At 49.6% G+C, this 23,735-nt stretch overlaps 1 protein-coding gene across 1 annotated transcript in view; it reads right to left on the bottom strand.

Annotated features, from left to right (window-relative positions):
* Positions 1-21,728: 21,728 nt before the first annotated feature.
* The window catches only part of BTBD16 (BTB domain containing 16), a 42,355-nt gene continuing 40,348 nt past the window's right edge, over positions 21,729-23,735 (bottom strand). The window contains exons 15-16 of the mRNA XM_029920529.1: positions 22,893-23,081; positions 21,729-21,877 (exon numbers count right to left, since the gene is read on the bottom strand). Of these exons, the coding sequence (XP_029776389.1) occupies positions 21,809-21,877; positions 22,893-23,081 (258 nt within the window). The 3' untranslated portion in view covers positions 21,729-21,808. The remainder of the gene's footprint in view (positions 21,878-22,892; positions 23,082-23,735) is intronic.

Raw genomic sequence — 23,735 nt, 5'->3', positions numbered from 1 at the left:
AGTGCTGGGCTTCATGGAAACGCGCACGCTCCAGTTAGTTTTCCTGTCATCACCCCGCATGCACACACTCCCCAATGGAAAGACCAAAACAAATCTTTGCTCATCAAAACCAAGGAAAATGTCATGGAATCTGCCATGTGTTTATCAAAATTACATCATGAAACAGGAGCTTCTAGGGTATATTAAGAGTTGACAGGGCGTCTGGGTGGCTCACTCGGTTCTTGATTTTGGCTCAGGTCTTGATCCCAGGGTCGTGGATCAAGCCCTGCATCAGGCTCCGCACTGGGCATGGAGCCTGCTTGAGATTCTGTCTCTCTCTCTATCTCTCCCTCTGCTCCTCCCCCACCTCCCTCTCTAAAAATAAATAGTTAAAAAAAAGAGTCGGTGATATCATTCTTTAGCACACTGGGGCTGACTGCTGTATCACCATTGTTGTTATTGGTTTCAGTATTTAATATGTACCAGTCCATAGAAATAGCAAAATCTCTATGATATGTCTTCTACTTGGAGTTAAAATAAAATTTAGAAATGTCTAGTTTAAGTGGGAATTTGAAATGAACTGAGTTAAAAGCATTCTCAAGGGCATGATGGAGAGGGGTGTGGAGAGTGAGGTGGGGCAATTGCCCAGGCCTCCAGTTTGTGATCAGAGAGGCAGTTGCTTGGTATTGAGCTCCTCCGAGGCGCTGCCTGGACAAGGAAGGTGGCAACTGCCTTCCAGCTGCTAAAGCCCTGGGCCACGGATCCATCGAGTGCCCCAGGACATGCTACCACAACCACCCATTGCCAAGGCCAAATGGACATGACCTTTCCAGCATCCATCAATGCCCTTTAATTTATTTTAGACTTTAAATTAAAAATAAGTCACACAGGGGTGCCTGGGTGGTTCAGTCGGTTGAGCGTCCAACTTCGACTCAGGTCATGATCTCACAGCTTCTGAGTTCGAGCCCCGTGTCGGGTTCTGTGCTGACAGCCTGGAGCCTGGAGCCTGCTTCGGACTCTGGGTCTCCATCTCTCTCTGCCCCTCCCCCACTCATGCTCTGTCTTTCAAAAATAAATAAATATTTTTAAAAATTTAAAAAAAATAGGAATAAGTCACATAATATTAAAATAGGAAGAAGAAAGTGAAAATCACCCCCAAATGCCACCTTTCAAGTAACAGCCACTCACAAATTTGGTGAACATCCTTCTATTACCCTTCTACACAGATACTTCGTCTATAGATAAAGCTAAACAATTTTATAAGATGACATTATGCTCAACATATCTTTTTTTCCAAAAAATTTTCATTTTGACATACTTAAATGTTCTTAAGGAGTTGCAAGGATACTTCAAGGACGTCCCCTATAACCTTTATTCATTTTCCCCCAATGGGTACATTCACACAATTAGGTACAATACCAAACCAGGAAGTTGACGTTGGTAGGATATGTGTCCAGCCCCAACATCCACTGAGCTTTAATTTTGGTTATTGTATTTTTCAGGTCTAACCTTTCCACTGGACTCCAGGTACCCGGGTGGCTCAGTCGCTTAAGCATCTGACTCAGTTCGGCTCAGGTTGTGATCTCAGGATTCATGAGTTCAAGCCCCTCCTGGGGCTCCTGGCTGGTAGTGCTGAACCTGCTTGGGATTCTCTCTCTCCCTCTCTCGCTGCCCCTCCCCTGCTCCCGCTCTCTTTCAAAAATAAATAAACCTTAAAAAAATAAAAATAATTACATTTCCATTGGACTCCTCTTCAACTTCACTGTATTGGCTGAGACCTTTATGATTTTACTGAGAGTTTGCATGTTCACAAGTACCTATTGAAGCACTTTATGATGGCTGTTCTCAAATCTTTGTCAGATCATTCTAGATGTGCATCATCTCGGTGTTGCTGTTTGTTGGTTGTCTTCTTTCATTCAAAGTGAGATGTCCTACATCTCAGTGATGGTTAAAGCCTGGACATGCAAGTACAATATGAGATTCTGGAGCATATGTGACTCTTGTGTTTTAGGAGATCTTCTGTGACACCTTCTGGCAAGTGGCAAGATGCTACCTTGTCATTTCTGGGTAGGGAGGAAATTCCAGGCTCTTCACTTAGTGTCACTGACACCAGAGTGGGAGGCGTCCTTGTCATTGCCAGCAGGGCTGGATGCTCTAGATGTCTGCTTGGTCTCAGCTAATGCCATCCTGGCCGTGAGCGGCAGGGGCGCGCCTTCTGTTCCCTGCATTGCCTCCACTGACACTAAGGGAGGCACTGAAAGTCTTAACCTTCCCATGATGCCTCCTCTGACGCCACCCCAATGAGGATGGAGAGAGAGACCTCATAATCCCTGGATGGCAGACAAGTCCAGGCTCCCTGAGTGTTTCGCATCGACATCGGGAAGACAGACTTGTTACTCTGGGTCCCCTCTTGCCACCTGGCATGTCCTGTCAACCCTCAGGGGGAGAGGTTAGAGCATCTCATTATATATAGATGGAGAAAGTAGCTCTCAACTTAGTGGTTCCACTAAGTGGTTCTCCACTTAGCGTTTGCTGGCCGGAGGGGAGGTAGGCTCATTGTTTTTCCTGTGACATTTGGCGACAGTGGAGCGGTCATTGTCCATGAGGTTCCCCTCATGGCCCCCCTCTCCTGGCTCTTCGGATGCACAGCACAGGCTTCTCATAGGCCTTTCTTTGTTTGCACCCATAGTGTTTTTGAGTTGCCAGCTTTTTTGGTATGCAGACTGGAATATGGGAGGCAGAAAACAAAAATAAAACAGGGGCGCCTGGTTGGCTCAGTCGGTAGAGCATGCAACTCTCTGTCTCAGGGTTATAAGTTCAAGCGCCATGTTGGATGTAAAGATTACTTAAAAACAAAATCTTAAAAAATAATAATAATAGGGACACCTGGGTAGCTCGGTTAAGCAAGTATGGCTCAGGCCATGGTCTCATGATTCATGGGTTCGAGCCTCGCATCAGGCTGTGCTGACAATGCAGAGCCTGCTTAGGATTCTCTCTCTCCTTTTCTCTCTCTGCCCTTCCCCCACTCACTCATGCTCTCTCTAAATAAATAAATAAATAAATAAATAAGCTTAAAAAAATAATAAGGGCTCTTCATTTTGGCTCAGGTCATGATCTTATGTTTTGTGAGATCTAGCCCAGTGTTGGGCTCTGCACAGACAGCACAGAGCCTGCCTGGGATTCTTGCTCTCACTAAAAATAATTTTAAAACCTTTTAAAGAATAATAATAATAATAAAACAAAAGTAGGGAACTCATGACCACATTATTTCTTGGCTTCTGAGGTCTCTACTTTATCCTGTTTGTCTTCTCTCTGCTATACAAAGTCTTCTCGTGTTTATTTTGTATATAATATTCAGGTTTTTCTTTGTGCTTAGTGAGCGGGAAACAGAAAAGCATGTCTATGTCCTTTTAAACAAAAACACAAACTCAGCAACAGGACCCCTTTTTCTTTTCCCAAGTTGGTAGGTGCAGACCTACCCCATCAGGTTCTGCTGAATGGATGTCCTGTAATTTACTTGTGCAATCCCTTATGAATGGACAATTTGATTATTTCCCAGCTTTTCCTAACAAATAATGCTGTGCTGAAAAGTCCTATTTATATATCTTTGTGTACTTTATCCTATTAATAAATTGCACATGGTGGAATACCAGCCAAAAGATAAAAAAAAAAACAAAACAAAACTCAGAAAGGTTCTGAATCAGAAGGGTCCAGATTCTCCATATTGACCTGCTCTGGGTCTTCCTCTCCTCCTGCCTTTGAGGATCACATTAACCCTGTAGTTACCTCTTTCCCCCTTCAAAGCCCCCTTCTCCTCTTCAAGGCCCCCTTGCGCCTCACAGCAACCTGGTTCAGGTGGATGCACCTGCTGGGAGGGGATGTGAATCACCGGAGGTGACCTTGAACCTAAATGCACAGGGGTGGCTGGCTTCCACAGCTGTGTTGCTCAAGATGGAGACATGCAAGGGAGAAAGCAAGCAGGTGTCATGTAATACTGCAGGTGCAGCGACTTTCTGTATCTATAAAAGGTCCATTTCCGGGCCTTCTCATAAAGTAGAAAGAGAAGTGTCTCCACATACATTTCCTTAGTACCTGAGTACCAGTCGGGAACACCTCCCAACTCCATGGGATCCTAGAACCGGCGTCAGCTTCCAATACTCACGTGATTGTAGGGCCCTACTGGCAAGAACAGCCTCGTTTTTAAAATATGAGCTGTGGGGCGCCTGGGGGGCTCAGTTGGTTAAGCCTCTGACTTCAGCTCAGGTCATGATCGCGTTGGCCTCTGTGCTGACTGCTCAGAGCCTGGAGCCTGCTTCCAATTCTGTGTCTCCCCCTCTCTCTCTGCGCCTTCCCTGCTCATGCTCTGTCTCTCTCTGTCTCAAAAATAAATAAAACATTAAAAAAAATAAAGTGTGAGCTATATATCATGTGAAAAGAACTTTCAAACACATAAATCTATACACCTTTGGGGAAGGAGTTAACCCTAGTTATTTTTGAATGTTTCTTTTTGCTGTGACCTGCAGCAGCGTTCTCTGCTGATCAACAACAGAAAGAAGTGTATCCCTGCCTCTACTTCAGAGTGCTCTTACTGGTCTTTAAACTCCAGGAAGTCTGCTGGGTCCTGAGCAGAAATGGAAGATAATTGATTCCCCAGAATGACGCCTTTCACGTGCTAAAAAACAAACAAAACATTGAGTATTGATAGGCACCCACTCCCCTAGGCCCACTTCCCCAAGACTGACAATCCCTTGTCCCTTAACCTTTGACTCACAGGTTTGAGTTTCCAATCCCCTTTGCCCTTCCCCTTGGACCCATGAGCCCAGAAGACGGGGCATAACATGAAGCCCTGTTCTGTAATCCTCAAGGGACTCCGGGGAAATGATGCAGGCCACTGGTCTGACAGGCACATGCTGGAGCCTCAAGGTCCCACCTTGATCAAATGAGACGCTGCACACATCCTTGCACAGTTTTGTAACTGTTGATATACCGATAGTCAAGCGAGGAGCATGCAGAGAGAGGAGGAAGTTGAGGCTACCCTCCCTTCTCCTGTCAGGGATGTCCGTCCGTCCATCCTTCCCTTCCTGGAGACCTAAGCAGCCCCCGCTGGCCACCCCACTGGCAGTATCCGGGGCCCCGCAGAATTCCTGTCACAGTCTGGTGTCCACAGTCCCAGCAGCTCCTCGTGATGGAGGAGGTAAGGAGGTCAGCCCACAGCCATGGGACCTGAGTGTCACCATAGCAAACAAACTCATAGGAGTCCTGGAAGGTGTCCAACCTGCCCTTGACCTCAGGCTCTGTGACATAGGACTCCCAGGTGCCAGGTTTGCGAGGGATTCTCTGACATGTGCAACTCCTCTTAACCTCTGTCCTGGGCACAGGGCCTTGGTCTGGGCCCAGCTTGCTGATCCTGACTGGCAGGGGCCCTCTCCTCTCTCCTGTGTTCCCTTCTTGTCTCCTCTCCGGGGTCTCCAGGACTGCTTCTCACCCCCTCCCCCTCTCCCTGGTCCCGCCTCCAGTCACTCTCGGTTTTGTTGGATTCTGGGGTGCAGGGCATGTGGGGGAGGGGCCCTCACAAAGACCTGCACTCCTGGTGGGAAACAACCTTCAGACCTTTCCAGCCCTGGAAGTGAAGCTTAGGCAATCCGACATCCTAGGCATTATAATGCAAAAGGAGGTCTTGTCCCCTTCCTGGCTTCCATACTCATTATCTCCACTTCCAGCTACATTTGCTGCATACTTCTATGCAACAAATATTTACTGAGTGCCAGGCATTCTTCTATACACCTGGGATACATTAAAACACACACACACACACACACACACACACACACACAAAAAAAACAACCCTCAAAGATCCAGTTCTAGTTCTTCTCGAGTTTATGTCCCATCTAGGTGGGGTAGGTGGGGGTGGTGGGAGGGACAGATAATAAACAATAGACGTGACAACTGAGTAAATTACACGGTACATTTGAAGATGACAAAGTCACACCAAGTAACAGGGATTAGAGATGCCAGGGAGGGGAGGGTGTGGTCGGGACTGGTCTGGACAAGGTGATGTGTGCAAGCACTTGGAGCAGGTCAGTGAGTGAGCTGCGCAGAAGCGACCCAGGCAGGGTGGCTTGTGGGACGGCCTCCCAGGAGCCTGTGTGATGGCATATTTGACCCTTTAAGTGCTAAAAAGACAGCACCTGGACCCAAGAGTGTTTGAAAACAATTAAAACCAGAAAAAACAAAACCAAAAAACTTATGATCTCTAAAATAAGACAAACAACCCTATTGTTATTAACATTTAATCAAATGTCCACGTGAAATGTAACATTTTGTCAACCTCCTTAGTTGTGAAATTGAGAGCTGGAATTTCATGACGCTGAAATTTCAGAAAAAGCTTCCAGATATACATGATGGCTCAGAAATTATAGATCATTATTGTACATTAAATCTTTCATAGAGCCAAGTAATTTCCAGGGCGAACTTACAAAAGCCCATTGAAATGTATAGCAAAATGGATTCTCTTGAACGTGGAATGGGGCTGAGTTTTTTAAAAAATTGTTTTAAATGTTCTATTTATTTTTGATACAAAGAGAGGCAAAGCATGAGAGGGGCAGGGGCAGAGGGAGAGGAAGACACATAATCTGAAACAGGCTCCAGGCTCTGAGCAGTCAGCACAGAGCCCGACGTGGGGCTCGAACCCACAAATGTGAGATCATGACCTGAGCTGAAGTCAGAAGGCTCAATCAACTGAGCCACCCAGGCACCTCGGGGCTGAGTTTTTATATGTGTGATGTGACTGGAAGCAGAGCCTCTGAAAACGAGATTGGGCCCAAAATGGTCCTAGAATAGTCCTGCCCATCCACCCCCCATATTGGCATCAGCCTTGGGCTAGCCCGAGTTAGTTGTGGACAAAATGCAGCACTCAGCCTCTCGGTACAGAACTGATTCCAGCATGTAGACTGCCTCTTGGAGTCGAACGGATGTGGGGGAAGTTTCCTGATTTTCCTGCATAAAATTTTCATTTCCATTTGGAATCTCATTTTCTTTTTTTTTTAAGTTTATTTATTTTTGAGAGAGAGAGAGAGAGAGAGAGAGAGAGCGAGAGAGAGAGAGAATGTGTGTGTGTGTGTGTGTGTGTGTGTGTGCATGCACACACACGATCTAGTAGGGGAGGGGATGAGAAAGGAGAAGGACAGAGAACCCAAAGCAGGCTCCCCAGTGTCAGCGCAGAGCCTGACACGGGGCTCAAAAACACCAACCATGAGACCATGAGCTGAGCAGAAGTTGGAAGCTTAACTGACTGAGCCCCCCAGGTGCCCCTGGAATCCCATTTTCTGATCTCCTCCCCTTATCATTTCTGGGCCAGATCAGTCCATCTCCATTCCTGAAAATCCTTAAGCAAGGTCACGGGGAGTGGGGAAAAGTATCACCAGTTCTGGCCCAGGCAATAAGCTGGAATTCACAGGAGTGGTTAAGTGGGGAGAATCTACCTGGACCTTTTGCGAACACCTGAGCCGGGCGCCACAGTCAGAGGGCGTATGGGCCCACCTGTTCTCAAGGTGCCCACGGTGCCCCCCAGCTCACTGTTACGACTGTGCTGAATTTGAATGCCTGGTGCTTTAGAACAAATGGCGAGTCCCCAAGAAGAAAGGGGTGAAGGAGGCCCCCTGGAGTGGACAGAGAGATGTCACCACCCTCCCAACTCTGGTCTGCCTCGCCCAGGGAGGAGCTCCCCGAGTCAGAGAACCTGTGAGTGCTCCGTCCTACCTGCCTCTCCATGGCCAGCGGTTCTCAGAGTGTGGGCTGAACCTAGGCCTCACCTGACGCTTGTTAGAAATGGAAATCCTCTCTTCTCCCCCCGCACTCACTCGTTGACTGAGTCCCACCCCCGCAGCCTGTGTTAGAGGCGGTCCTCCGGGTGATTCTGGTGGCAGCACACTGGAGTTTGAGAACTGCTCGAAATGAGGTCGTCTGTGGAACTCTGCCTGTCTTCCAGCAGCGCAGTATTGGGCACAGAAAGAAGTTACCTTTGACTCTGGGGAGCCCTGGGCCAGGAAATCTTTCCCCCCAAAGTCATAAATAGCCCCTTTAATGGATCTGGAAGGTGACATGGTGCGGTGGGTAAGGGCGCTTTGAAACCAGAAGGTCTGTGTTCAAATCTCAGCTCTGCCATCGACCAGCTGAGCCTCCTGGACCGGGCACTCTGGCTCCTTGAAACCAGTCCTCGCTCTGTAAATGACTGCTATGACAATGGAATGAACCTAATAGGGTAGCAGGGATAAGGCCTTGAGAGCCCCCCACACTGTGCCTGCCACAGAGTAAACACGAGCCACATCCTAACTACCAATCACCATTCCCTAAATTAAGGTTTATGCCCTCTGGCTTTTCTTCTAAGAGCAGTCACGACTTTGAAGTCATGGTGACAGCACTCAGCCCGACGGAGCCTTCGAGAGGTAGCTTGAAGACTCCTTTCTCCCAGCCAGCTTCCCGCCCCTTCCAGAACAGTGCCCATCCTTAGTCTTGGGACCTCGTGCTCTGAGCACACTCCGCGGACTGGAACAGCACACAAACGTTTACCGTCTGTCCTCAGTGGGTCATGTGCCGAAGCAAGAGTCAACATTTAGAAGTGTGTGTAGCATTTTAACATTGCAATACACAAGTGCAGAGTCAGAGGGGTTGTATTTTGTAGCCTTTTTCTAGTGCTTCACTTTTTTATAGACATGTCAGTCCAAGGTGGATTGGGGCACAAAAATAAAACTGATTCCACCATAGGCAAGCATTGCCTCTGAAGGCCTTGGAGAGCCTCAGAGATTTTGAGGACTGGCTGTTGATTTCCAGAAGGAGAGGACCCTGCTTAAACAAGGAGTTTCCCTGGCTGTTACGGTACTACAGATTTTGAAATTCTAGAATGACTCAGGACATCCTGCTCTGAGAAAGGTGTCCGGGGGCAGACTTACAGCAAAGGTAAGATGCTTTTGTGAGATTTTTCCTGACCCCCAGGTGACAGGAGGAACTTTCCTAAGTATCCTTGACACTTGGCCAGAGGAACCAAGCTCGGGAAGGAACACAGGCAGGGCCAAGGCGAAGACAGAAGGATGCAGTCTGTTAACAACCCTATAACACAAGGCCAGGGAGGAGAAGGTAGGGGGGAGAAAGTCCCCCCCAGAGATGAAGCAGCTCCAGCTTCTTCCCCCCATCCCCACCCCACCCCTCATCTCTCCAGCACCCTTGGAGGAGAGTAGACGAAAGTGTAGCAGGACAACCAGGTCGAGTTCCAGAGCTTTCCATGGACCCTCACTCCGTCCATCCCGATGGAAAATCACTTCATGGGCTTCCTGTGCCTTTTCTACTTGGCTGGCTTCTGAGATTTTCCAGCAAAGTGAGCAGTGAGCTGGGGTGTACAAGAAGAAAGTAGGAGGCAAGAGGGTGCCTGGATGGGCTCAGGGAAGCCACCCGGAGCGGGTGACCGGGAGCTGAGACCTCAGTGATCCGCACAGGCCTTCTGCGTGAGGATCTGGGGAGGACTCTGTGGAGGAAGAGAATGTATAAGGATTTATTTATTTTAAGAGAGAGAGAGAGAGAGAGAGAGAGAGTGCCAGTGGGGGAGGGGGGGGGGACAGAAGATCCAAAGTGGGCTCTGTGCTGACAGCAGTGAGCTGGACGCGGTGCTCGAGCCCACAAACCGTGAGATCGTGACCTGAGCCGAAGTCTGACGCTTAACCAGCTGAGCCCCCCAGGCGCCCCAAGACAACGTATAAGGCTCAGAGTGGGGAAAGGCTTCAACACGGTTAAGTGGCAGCAACAAGCCTAATGTGGAGAAGCATGTGGAGGGCATAATCTGAGGTCTACGAGGTAGGCAAAAGTGGGGCTCCCAGGAGTCCATGGAGGCAGAGTTGAGACTGCATTCATCGTATTCAGTTAGGGTTGCTGCATAAAAGAAAGGGCGTCCAGTTCAACCTGAATTTCAGATAGCTCTGGGGACACGTTTCTACTAACAGAATTATGCCTGGTTTATCCGGAATTCAAATTTAGCCGGGCACCTCGTATTTTTGTTGCTCAATCTATTTCTAAGTCCTATTTGGGATGTGGTTGAGGGTTTTAAAGCGATGGAGGGGTGATCCGGTGTGATCCGTTCCCTGCGGTGTCACTCGTGGGCGGTGGTGTGGCAGGAGAGTTAGCACTGCCGCAGATTAGAAGGGAGAGAAGGCACGTGCCCAGGCTGGTGGCCGAGGGGCACCCGTGTTTGCTCGCGATGGGTGAGGCCCGAGGCCCAGCCACTCGGGATGAGAGGAGATGCAGCCCCCAGGTTACAGGCACCCTTGCCTCGACCTGTAGTGCTGCTGGGTTAATGAGACACCTGCAGAGTGAGAAGTGCTGTGACGTCCGGCATCTGGCTGGGCCATCAGGCTGATGGCTCTGCAGGTAGACTCAGAATATATGTGACACAAGGGAGGAGGAATCTGCAGGGGACCATACCTGAGTGCCAGTGAACAGGCCATGTTCCCATAGGTGAGGGGTGGCCACTCACTGTGCCCGGAGTGGAGGGGCGGCTGTGAAACAGCTCAGCGGGTCATCTAGGGAGCGGCTGTCCTCGACATGAGCGGGGATGGGTGCCCACAGGTGGGCCTTGCGGAGGCCTGGGGGTTTCGAGGCCTCATCAGCAGGTGGACACCTCACACATTGGTCCCAATACCAGTGGCCGCTGTTTACCCGCTGCAACGGCTCATTGCGTTATTTCTTTGGGGGGGTTTCAGAGGAAACTTTAGGTCTTTGGCTCGAATCTCTTGGAGACACTTGCTGCCTACAAAGTCCCAAGGGTGATGTTTCTCAACTGTTCCAGGTCAAGACTGAGGGGGGCCAATGGTGTTGAGAGGCAGCATTGGGGGCCAGAACCGGCCAGGAAGCGAAGAAATGGGGCAAATGGTCCCTGCTACCCGCTGTGTCCTGCCTTGTCACAGTCCCTTGGAAAACAGTCTCTTCGGCTCTGTGCAGAGCCTCTCCCCACTGGACTGGGGCTTACATCTGGGTGGCCGGGTAGGGTTAGATAGCAGACGTCCCTCTAGCCACACAGCCACTCTTGGCTGTTGGGGAGGCACTTTCCCGCCCTGCAAATAAGCTCATGCAAATAGACACCTTGCTGGCCCATCGGTCCCACCCACTGCGCTCGGCCCCACCTGGCCCTGGCTATGTCACAGCAAACCTCCCCACTCGTGCAGGATTCTGTGTTTCCAGATCATCCCGCATTCGTTTCCTGTGGCTGCTGTAACACATGCCCATGAACGGAGTGGCCTAATGAAACACACATTTATCTTCCTTCACTTCTGGAAGCCAGGAGTCTGAAACCGGTCTCACTGGGCTAGATTCAAGGTATCGGCAGAACTGGTTCCTCCTGGGGACCGTGGGGAGAATCTGTCCCTTGTCTCCCGCACCCTCCAGAGACGGCTGGCGTTCTCAGGCTCTTGGCCACATCATTCCAGTCTCTGCTTATGTGGGCTCATCGCCCTGCCTTTCTGACCTCCTCCCTCCCTGTTGCAAGGATCCCTTACAACACAATCCCTTGTGATTACCCTGAGCCCGTCCCGAGAATCCAGGATAATCCCCCCAACTCAAAATTCTTTTTAGAATAATACCAGAAATGAGATAGAAGTTTAATAATGGGAGTTGAAAAGTTACACTGTTAATGCTAATTTTGAACTTTCTAAAGCTCAGTAGCCCTTTCCCTGTATTTTTAAAAATTTTTATTAACTTAAAAAAATTTACATCCAAGTTAGCATATAGTACAACAATGATTTCAAGAGTAGATTCCTTAATGCCCCTCACTCAGTTAGCCCATCCCCTCCACGACCCCAGTAACCCTGTGTTCTCCATATTTAAGAGTCTCTTAAGTTTTTGTCCCCCTCCCTGTTTTTATATTATTTTTGCTTCCCTTCCCTTATGTTCATCTGTTTTGTATCTTAAATCCTCATATGAGTGAAGTCATATATTTGTCTTTCTCTGACTAATTTCACTTAGCATCATACCCTCTAGTTCCATCCACGTAGTTGCAAATGGCACGATTTCATTCTTTTTGATTGCCGAGTAATACTCCATTGTCTATATACCACATCTTCTTTATCCATTCATTTGTTGATGGACATTTGAGCTCTTTCCATACTTTTTGTTGATAGTGCTGCTATAAATGTTCCCCCAACTCAAAATTCTTACTCACACCTGTGAGGTCCCTTGTGCCATATAAGTCACATTCACAGGTTCTGGGGACTGGGGCCATTATTCTGCCTACCATATATCCCCATCCATCACCCCACTTCATCTTTACAGTGGCTCCGTGAGGTTGAGAAAGAGGCTCAGAAAGGTGGGGTGATTTGCTGAAAGTCACACAGCAAGAAAGTTGCAGGGCAGGGAGGTTCCTAGGAGTCTAATCGAATTGCACAGTTTATGTAGTGAAGTCAGAGGAGTACGAGGCATCAGCAATGTGAAAAAGGTTCTGCTTTCCTCTCCCCGATTCCTGTGCCCCGACATGCCCAGGCAGGCCTTTGTCCCTACTTCTTTCTTTCAAGGGTTAAGAGTCTGAGTCTCTGTCTGAGCACAAAGGAACACCTGCAGACTGTCCTAGTTCAAGGAGTGACCCACATTAGAAGAAAGAGCTAAACAGGCCACAGCTGGGTCCCCGTCTCTGGGGCAGTTCAAGGGTTGCTGGCACAGCATGCCCACATACGGTTTGGTAAATGATTTTCTCAATTAACCCATGAGTCAACAAACTTCCTATTACTTAAAGAGATGCCCCATCTCCCAAGGACCTTCAGCCTTGGTTCAACAGCCAGGAAAAAAAGGAAAGAAATGGAGCAGAAAAAAGACTCTGGAGCAATAGTATTTTGTTTTAAATAAGGCATTGTGGATTCGATTCTTCACTGGGGTCGGAGGGGAACAGCGGGCCCCATTCACTCCCCGGGCATCTCAAGGGCACATCAAGGGCCCATCACACCTGCCTGAAATGAAACACGCTCAGGCTCCCGGAGGACATCCGCAGTAAGACGTCGGTGACTCATACCGGGCTCGCTGGGGAAGCTGAGCAGTAGGCCGCGCTGCTCAGTGATGCAGAGATTAAAGAGAAGTTAATTACTGTGTTTGAGACTCACTGAGCCTTTTCTGCTCCTCCGGGTTGACACAGGACAATTCCGCTGCTGCCAGCCGAGGTCCCATCTGACTGCAGCGATGCCTGGCTTCCTGCTGGGTTTTCATCATGCACCTGAACATTCCTTCCCTGAAAGGGAGTCCAGGAGTAAAGCCGACCCCATTGTTTGGGTGAGAAATGGGTCAGGGGAAGGAGTCTCTGGGAGGCCAAGAAACCAGGAAGTCCTGTTCGGCAAAATAAAGGTTGAAGCTACCTTTGCTGTAACTCACATCAGCTCCGAGAGTGGATTGACCTGCCTCTTCAAATGTGTCAGCAGGTGGCAAGGGGGGATGTGACTGGGACATGGAGAAGCAAAAAGGCTCATCACTCCTGGTGGGAAGATAAATAGTAACATCCACTGATGTTCACCAATAGCAAATTGGGTGACACTTGCCTTTGGATCCATCAATTTCACCTTAAAATATAATTAAAATATGCATATTCTTGGGACGCCTCAGTGGCTCAGTTGGTTGAGCGCCTGACTTTGGCTCAGGTCATGATCTCATGGCTCGTGGGTTCGAGCCCCACATTGGGCTCTGAAAGCTCAGAGCCTGGAACCTGCTTCGGATTCTGTGTCTCCCGCTCTCTCTGTCCTTCTCCTGCTTGTGCTTTGTCTCTCTCTCTCTCAAAATAAATAAACATTAAATGAAAAGTTTTTAAAATATGTATATTCTAATTGTCTTGTTTTTCCAACTAGCTGTAATTCTGGAAATCTTGCCACTAGTCTACCGCAACAACTTTTTAATGATTGTGTAAAATACAGACATACCGCATTCTATCTAATTCCTGCTTTTGGATAATCTAAGATCCTGCCGAGGTTTTGTATCATAAACAATGCTTCAAGGAACACCTCTGTAGCCAAACCATTGGCTATTTTTCTGATTTTGTTTTTTGACACCATCCCCACCAAAGCCTCTTAAAATGTACTTGTACCTGCTCTGACACCCCTCCCCCACAACCCTTTTGCCATATGTCATCCAGAATGATTTTTTTTTCCCAAATGCAAATTTCATCAGGTCAGGCCCAGGCTTAAAAACTCATCAGTGTGCCTGGCTGCCATCTGGAAAAAGACCAAAGTCCCTCACGTGGCCTCCAGGTCCGACTCACTCTGGGCCCAGCCACTGCTGCTTGCTTGGCTGACTCCGTGTCTTCTGGAAGAGGCCAGGCCCCCTGCACATACTGTCATCTGGGCTTGAGACTTCTCCCGAACCCCCAGCTTCTCCTCTTTGCCTTCTTAACAGCTTTATTGAGATATGTCGTGTGTCACACAACTCACCCAGCTACGTGCAGTGTTGAATGATCTGTAGCATATTCAGAGTTGTGCAATGCACACCATCAGTCCATTTTAGAACGTTTTTATCACCCTAAATAGAAATCCTGTGCCCCTGGAGTGTCCTGGGTGGCTCAGTTGACTAAGCGTCCGACTTCAGCTCAGAGCATGATCTCACCATTCGTGAGTTTGAGCCCCGTGTCAGGCTCTGTGCTGACAGCTCAGAGCCTGGAGCCTGCTTCAGATTCTGTGTCTCCCTCTCTCTCTGCCCCTCTCCACCCCTCACCTTCTCGCTCTGTCTCTCTCTCTCAAAAATAAACATTAAAAACATTTTTTAATAAAAAATAGAAGAAATCGCATGCCCCTTAGCAGTCTCCCATCTCCCCAACCTCCTCTCTCCACCAGCCCTCAGTACCCACTAATCCACCTTCTGGCTCTGTTCCAATGTCTCTGCCAAACCTGTTTTAACTCCACTCCTACTTCTGCTTTCAGCCCAAGTGTCACTTCCCTGGGGAGGGTCCTTCATGGGCCTCACTCCCCCTCCAGGGGGCTCTTGGTCAGCTTTCTCTGCTTTCTGCTTTCAGAGGACTGGGCTCCCTCTCCTCAGAGCGTTCAGGCCTCTATCCATGCCCGTCTCTCCCCACCCTGTAGGCTCCCTGAGGGCAGCGCCTGTGCTGTTCACCTTTGAAACCCTAACCCAAGCCCGACCCACGGCTGCAGGCACAGAAGTCTGTGGAGTGAATGAATGAGTCAGGGAATGAAAGCACAGAGAGCACATGACTCATTCGAGGTCACCAAGTGGGGCCAGAGGAGCCCTGTGTCCCGTATCCTGCCTGCCCACAACGGTGGCCCCTAGCCATGTGTGGCCCCTGAGCACTTGGAATGTGGCCAGCTGGATGGAGAAATTCAGTTGTTAATTTTATTTCATTGTAACTTATTGAGATGTCAATGACCATCAGTGCTGGTAGAAGAAGTGGGGGTACCATCACTGTGCGTACCCCCCATACAGAGCTGAATTTGCTTTTCTGGCATTAGAACCTTTCTTTTTCCCCAGGACGTCTTCTTCCTGCCCCTCACCGCCCCCCGGGGAAGGTGGCCTTCACCCAGCAGTCTGCAAATGTTTGGGGGAGCCACAGGCTGAAGTTACGTTCTCGGGGCCCTGGGGAGAGGCCAAGAGGCTCCGTATCTTGGAGGGTTTCCAAAATCAGGAAGGACCCAGGAGGGGGGGTGGCATCTCCCTGTTCCCTGGTGGGTACTGCTGTGACTCCGCTCCTATTTGCACTTCTGGCCATTTAAATTTAAAAACATTAAAAGGACATAAAATTGAAAATTCAATTTCTCAGTCCCACTAGCCGTATTTCAAGTCCCCAGGGGCCACACATGGCTAGTGGCTACCATAGTGGACAGGGTGGATATGGGACATTTCCATTACGGCAGAAAGCTCAGGGGACAGCACCGCTCTGAGGACCATCACAGAGGCTTGTTTCTCCCTCTCCACCTCCTTGAAGAGAATCTGCCGGCCCTGCCCTGACTCTCCAGGGCCCAGGGTCTGTGGACCAGCCTCCGCCAAATCCTTCGCCAACACCCGGTGTGAAAATGCAGCTTGGGGCTCCCCCACCCAGCCCCTGGGAAGCCCACCCACTCCCGAAGCTCAGCAGCCGCCAGTCCTTCCTCTCCCCAGCCTGTGCTTGGAAGAGTAAAAACTTCCTCTCTCCTCTCTGCTCCCACAGACACACCAGTCTCCGGGATGCAAAGCCCTCCAACGCGAGGAGATAGGAAAAAAGTATCTCTTACTCCTTCTGATCGGTTCTCCATCCAACGAGCCTATGGCGAAATGAAGCAGTTCATTTCCTCCTCAGACCCTCCTTCTCCTGGTCCCTAAGCTCATCCATCCACTTTGGTTCTCCTCCACTTGGGGAAGCAGAGAATTCAAAGATGGCAGCTGGAAAGGTCCAGCACGGGCACTAGTTTAATCTTGTCATTTTGTACAAGGGAAAGCAGGTCCAGAGAAGGAAGGGAACTTGATCAAGATCACACGGTGTCCATCTTAACCTTCAACAAGTACAAGAAAAAAAAAGATTTCAAGCAACGAGGGCAAAGCAAGACTAAATCGCATTAAGCTCCTGTTATGTGATAAATCACACATCCATTTATTTAGCCCTGACCACGGGATTACTTGCCAACTTCAGATTAGGCTCTGAGGCTCAGGGAGGTAAGGTGACTTATCTCAGGCTACACTGAAAGTAAAGGGCAGAGCTAGGACCCAAAGTCTTGACTTTACGACTTCAAGGAGTTGCTGCACGCAGAGCGACTGCTGTCCGTCCCTCTTGGAGACAAGGGTCTGGAGAGGTGAGCCAGCTGGTGGGTGATGGCAGCAGCAGAGGGGGTGGTCCGGGCCGTGGCACACAACATGTGACATTGCGGGCGTCATTATCGTGAGGCTTAAATTCTAGTCTAAAAAGTTCTCATGAACAGAAGAGCTTGTAAGATCATCTTAAAATTTTTTTTTCTAATCTTAAGACTCATGCTTCCCGAGTTCAGAGATTTTTATGATATGAATGCTGTAGATGTTCAAAGGACCCGAGCCTCACCCAGGATGTACGAAAGTTCACTGTCAACCACTAAGCAAGGAAGACGCTGTAAGATGAAGTTTTTAGGTGCGAATTTCTGCCTCGAGAAATCCGGTTCCCGTTTAAAATTTTGTTTTATGTTTTTCTAATTTAAATTAAAAAATTTTTATTTTAATTTAATTTTTTATTTTTTTTAATTTTATTTTTATTATTATTTTAAAAAATCAGTTCCCCTTTTGGAGGCAGACCTCGCCCCCTAGTGGAAAGGGGTGGACTCTGGACTGCAGCAACCGGTCACCTGTACCAGGGCGCCTCCTGAACGTACTTTCATAGAACAGGACATTTCGGCCGTCAAACTAAAATCAGTGGGGTGAAATAGATTCACAGGTCTGTTGGTGCTGTCGGATTTTCCCCACCGGGTGTCGCGGGGAATCCTGGGGTGGGAAGGACATTCTCAGGGTGGAGTCTCTAGGCGGGGGAAGGGGGACAAGGAGGGGGAGTGGGGGTGGGGGAAGAAGGGGAAGAAGAGGGTGGTGGGGGGGGAAGGGGGGAAGGGGGCAGACCTCCCGCATCAGGACCTCCCAGGAAGCCTGTCAAAGCGCAGGTCCCTGGGAGTCCCCTAGACTGCAGCGCCAGCCTCTGCAGCTGGGGCCTGGGCACCTGCTCTTGCACCGGCTCCCAGGGGATTCAGGGGAGGATTCTGTCCCTGAGCCTTGGGCCGGGAGACCCGCCCGCTCCCACCAGTGCGCGCTTCCCAGCTGCATCCCCCGCCGCATCCTCCAGCTGCAAGGACACTGTCCGCCCTCCAAGGCCCGTTATTGTGCTACCTGCTCAGAGAGACCGTCTCCCCGTGTGCTAACACCCAGTTCAGTATCACATGCGCGGCCTGGCCCGGATGTGCAGGGCACAGTTCTGCTGCTAGTAACGTAGATGTTCATTAAATACTTGAATTAAGCACCCTAAAACGTTTCACCTCTCCCATTGGTCATGGAGGGAAACGGAAGCACAAAGGCCCTGCGGCCAGCCCTGAGTGGGCCCCAGCTCTGCCACTCTGAGGAGCTTTAGACCCTAAAGGCCTTACTCTCGGGGGCTCAGTTTCCATGCTCACCGGTTATGGAAGATACACCAAACTCATGGAGGGTTGCAAGAATTCACTGAGAAGGTAGGTGTCAAGTGCCTCAGGGGTCAGAGGTGCTTAGTAAGCATCTTCCAACCTCTCTGGGCCTCAAGTTTCCCCACTGTACAACAAGCAGGTAGAAATGACATCCAAGGGGCACTCTGGTTGACAGCCAGGTGCCTTTCTGCTGTTGGCTCTGGAGGCAGGAGATGCCTACCCTTCCTCTGGGGTGGGGGCTGCCTTCCTCCTACATCCCTGGCTGTTGGACCCTCGTGGCTCGGCTCAGCTCAGCACCTCAGGGGGACGGTTTTGGCATTGTTGCTTTGCAAGTTTCTCGAATGCCTGCAAAGTCCGTGATCCGGAGTTTGCATATTCCGAAGGGCTAAGCCGGACCCGTGCTGCGTTTAGATCCTTCCTGTCTCAGCGGTGCTTCTAAACAGCCTCTTCTCTCTTGGACATCGGCGGACTCACACTCGCTCTTCAGCACGTTTTATTCTGACGTTCTCTGTGATCCCCAGGGCTGCAGGAAAGTGCCCAGAGGCTGCTTTTCCTCCAGAGCCAGGGCCATCACGCCCCCACACGGCTGCACATGGGCTCCCGGTCCCGAACAAGCGATGTGCACTGAGGGGGACAGGGGACTTTTCTGACTTGGCACAGTTAGTTTGGAGGTGACTCAAAGAACATCATTCATTGTCTTCTTCCCCAAATACTGTGCTCCTTGGCTAAAGAAACCATTCTGTTTAATCCTTGAGAAAAACATCAGGTTCTAAGGAAGATGCACTGCATTGTCCCATTTTTGAATGGGAAAAAACCCCCTCTAAGTGCCCCTACCATGATTCCAAAAGGTTACCTTCCAGACTTGTGAGTGATGGGGATACTACAATAATAAAATATAATAAATATAATAATAATGTACATAACAATAATTTTATAATAAATAATTTTATAATAAAAATAATAAAATCCCAGTGGATTTTACTTTCTTCTTTTTACTTAACAAGTCCACATTATTCAAAATACCACTTCCTGTTCTGAAAAATGAAAACTGAAACTATGATGCTTATTTGAAAATAAGCCATACCTTTCTGTGAAAACATGGGTGAATCTCTTAAACAAGATGTTGAGCACAAGAACGCAGGCACGGGACAGGGTGCACCGTGTGATATTGTTGATCACATATTCCAACTCAATGGTGACAGTCGGGACAGGGTTTCCTTTCAAGGCGTAGTGACTGGGAGGGTCGTGAGCAGGAGGGGGTGTCTGGGGTGTGAATGACGCTCTTTCAGTTCCCGGCCTGGGAGCCGGTGACACGTGGTGCTCACCTTATGGTAATTCATCAAACTGCATCACAGATTTTTAATATTGTTTTTATTTTTTTTAATATTGCATTAAAATACTGTCTATCTGAATTACTGAGTGTTCGGATGCAAGGCGAGCCTCACCCTTGCCCCAGCCCTACAGGGATGGGAAGAATTATCCACAGGTGTTTTCCAACAATCTGCCCCACTGGGCCACACTTAGCAACTTATCGAAACCCTTCCCCTCAGGGGCTTTCTGGAGAGCACACAGTAATCCAGGGATTTCAGACAGAATAAATACGATACAGAGAACTGATTACGGGGATGACGGAAGAACTGGGAAGCAAACGGGAGGATGTGCATGTGGCAACCCAGAGACTCACAGCAGGAGGAAGCCGGCACTGTCTCTTGGCGTGAAGGGACGCAGAACCAGGAGCAGGGCCATTTGGTGGATGCGGGGCCGTGGCAGGAGCCATGAAGGAGCCACAGCTGCGGCTAGAAAATGCCTGCTTCTCCCAGTCTCTTGTCCTTTAAGCCCCTGTCCCTAGTTCCCAGGGGTGGGACCTGGCCAGAAGCAAACTGATGAGGGAGACGGGCCAGGACTTGCAGAAGCAGGGCAGGGATGCACCTGGAAACATGGATTCAACCCCCAGTTCCTCTGCTCCAAATCTCCCACTTTCCCACCAGCCTCCCCTCCTCCCAGGTCACCCCGCATGGGGCATCAGTTCTCCGCTGGGAAGGAGGTCCCTTCAGCCCACGTCTGATTCTACGGTGATCATTAGACTAAATGTACCTGCCTTGGTATCTGCATAGCATCAGGATGCTTCACCACTTTTCCAAGATGCTGGATAACGCGCTGCAGGGGGCACACCTGAGGTGACTCCTTGTCCTGACCCCTTCCCTTGAGTACAGGTGTAACGTGTAACTCACTTCTAGTCCAGACAACATGGGTAAAGTGGTGGAATGTCATTCCCAAGATTACCTTACATGATCTAAGACTCTGTCTTCACAGACTAGCCCAAGCAAGACTCTCCCATTGGCCTTGAAGGACAGGAAGCCATGCTTTGAAATGTCTATAGAGAAAGAGTCCCAGCAGAGGACCATGGGGGACTTCCAGGGCCTGGGCGACCTTCTCCCAACAGTCAGTAAGCAGCCAGACCCCCAGTTATGCAGCTATAGGAAATGAATCTGCCAACAACTTCATAAACTTGAACATGGGTTCTCCCCAGTCATGTCTTCAGATAAGAACACAGCCCAGCTGCCACCAGACTACAGATTTGGGAGACCCTGAAGAGGGGAACTGGCAAAGTGGCCTGGATTCCTGAACCACAACATTTGTGAAACAATGTGTGTTGTTTTTAGCCACTGAATTCGTGGTCCGTTGTTACACTGCTATAGAAAACTAACTCACAAAGTGAGAAGAAAGGCTCTCTACTGCACTTTCTCCAAACCACTGAAAACCATTTGAAAAGGCAGATGGGAAATAAGTCACTCTGTACCTTGTAATTGTTCCTGTCCCTTCCTGCCTCCTGTTCTGGCTGAGCCGAGACCGCAGGGACCATGGTCTAGTGTGTCCAGTGTAGCAGGCAGAGATGCACCAAGTGCTCCCAATTGGAGTATGTTGTTACTGCTGATGTGCCCAACATCATGCTCCTGCACAAGCAGCAAGTTAGGGCTGACCTCTCGGTGCTCCGAGGTCAAGGATGGTGAATGGACTCACAACTGGTACTTTCCATCCACAAATGACACAAGTATGGTGCTCTGGCTTGAATGTCTCCCCAGAACTCCTGTGTTGAAACTTAACCCCCAAAAGTGATATTTGGGGTATTTGGAAAGTGATTAGGTCATGATGGCCCCACTCTAACCCTTATAAAGTGGCCCCATGGGGCGCCTGCGGGGCTCAGTCAGTCAAGCATCTGACTCTTGGTTCTGGCTCAGGTCATGATCTCATGGTTTGTGGGTTCGAGCCCCACATGGGGCTCTGTGCTGACAGTGCGGAGCCTGCTTGGGATTCTTTATCTTCTCCCCAACCCCTCAAAATTAATAAGTAAACTTAAAAAAAAAGTGGCCCCAGAGAGCCCCCTCTCCCCTCCCACCATGTGAGGGCCCAGTGAGGAGCTGGTTGTCTGTGAGCCAGGAAGCGAGTTGTCACTAGTCCCCACACTGAGTGTGCCAGCATCTTGATGTTGGACACGTAGCAGAACTGTGCACAGTAAATGTCTGCCGCTTATGAGCCCCCTGGCCTGTGGTTCCCTGTCACAGCAGCCCGACACTAGGCCACGGTTCTGCTGAGGTCGCTGCCAACTAGGAAAGGCACTGAATGCTCGAACAGTCTCTTTCACGCCATTTTATTTTCTTTTACGCAGACACCAGCGAAAGAAAGAAAAATCCCACAGGTTCTTCTGGAAACTATCAAGACATTGGGAAGATGAATGAAAAACTTGCATAGATTGGAATGCCCACAGTGTCGATTTTCAAGGCCTACAAGGTAAAACAGAACAAAGCTTTTAGGAGAGACACGATTGTCCATCCTCTTGAGGAGCGGGCAGGGCCTTCCCAGGGGGTAAGACAGTTATTCCCAACTCAGGCTGCACAGTAGAATGGCCTAGGGAAGGTCTGCCGAACAAACTTTAAAACATTTAAGTATGGCTTAGTACAATAAAGTGCACACATCTTAAGGGCCAGGATCGGTGGATTTTCACGACCTCCGTGCCTATCACCACAGAGAACATTTCAGGCACCTCCAAAATCTTCATGTTCCCTCCCAGCCTGGCCCCTCTCCTCGCCCCCACTTCCACAAGGGGAAAGTGCCGTTCTGATTTCTGACATCACAGAGAATAACTTGGGAAGCTGTAAGCAACACTGCTATCTGGGCCCCACCTCGGATTATCTGGTCTCACGCGCCAGGCGGTGCTCTGGCCTGCGGACCTCGCAAAGAGCAGAGGGCTCTGACACACAGCCAGGACAGGGAAGGACTCCCTGGCTCAAAGCTGAGTCCCACTCCCTGCAGCACAGCCAGGGAGGCCCCTGGACCTCCTGAAACTCACAGCCCAGAGTTCCTCCTAGGACTACAGATAGGCTCTCTGGCAAGCAGGAGCCAGGCCAGGTACGGAATCCTCCTGGAAGCCGGCACGGCCGCTGAGGCTGGTGGGCCAGGCCTCGGGTGTTTGTGCACATCACAGGTGATGTCCGGCGACAGTGGAGGTGATGGTGGCAGACATGCCCCGCCAGACCTCCCCTCCTCCAGAAAAAAAAGGACCCTTTGACATTTATGAACTGGATCTGGTGTTATAGTGATAGTTTTCCACATCCTCAGCTTTTTATTCTAGGTTTCGTGTTAGCGTGGCATGGATCTGTGATCATCTTGTAGAAAGCGAGCAAGCGTCCCCTGGAGATCACTGGGGATGGAAAGCCAGTGATCCCCAAAAAGAGGTGGTGGAGAGAAAGCGCAAAAAGGACGTAAAAGAGAAGAGAAACATCAAAGACAAACACTCACGTGGCTTTTGCAGGACGGCTTGGAGAACCCAAACTTCTGGGTGATCTGGTTTGTCCTGAACTCCTGCCACTTGCCATCCACCAGGGTCTGGGCTCCGATCTCGTACTTCACCAGGCGTTCTGCCCGCAAGTTGACAGGGCCGTGCTCCCAGACCGAGGACGGGAACTCCAAGTCACTGTGTCTCACTCTCTGCAAGGAGGGCAGTCCACCTTAGGGGAACTGAAGCTGGGGTGACCCCGAGTTAGCAAAGCGGGGTATGTTGAGTCTCCCGTAGAAGGTGTGTGGAGAGTAAGGGGGTGCTCCCTGTGGCCCCACCTCCCGAGAGCATCTGCTGCTGCCAAGTCAGTGGGATGTGAGCCCCTCATGTACAGAACCACCGGCGGACAGATGGACTGGGGTCTGGTGAACCCAGAAAAATGCCACTAAATGAGGGTGTATTGAATCAGAAGGTCTTCGCTATTGCTTTGCCAAGATTTAAAAACCAACACAGTATTCACATGAGCATTCAGATGGGTGCTGTTCCATAAAAATCCATCTCTTGCATCCAGTCAATTTCATGATATAGGAAAATGTCTGAGTCACTGAAGACCAAGAACTGACCCAAGGAAGAGACTCACTCAAGGGCACGTAAGGAGGTAGTGGGGAAGCTGGGGCTGAGACTCAGTTTTGTTCATGCATGTATTTATCCATTTACCCGACTCACAATACAAACATACCTTTCCCGTGTTCTGGGTACTGTGATTAGTGGTGATAACCAAAAGACTAATGAGATACAGTTTCTCAAGGAGCTTGAGGCCTTAGAGCTTACAAGGCAAATCCTAAAGGGGAACATAGTGGTCCATG

Source organism: Suricata suricatta, chromosome 2, assembly GCF_006229205.1.
Source record: "Suricata suricatta isolate VVHF042 chromosome 2, meerkat_22Aug2017_6uvM2_HiC, whole genome shotgun sequence".
In the NCBI taxonomy this organism is placed as follows: domain Eukaryota; kingdom Metazoa; phylum Chordata; class Mammalia; order Carnivora; family Herpestidae; genus Suricata; species Suricata suricatta.
Note: the sequence above shows the minus strand (reverse complement) of the source record. Positions and strands in the feature narration are given on the sequence as shown.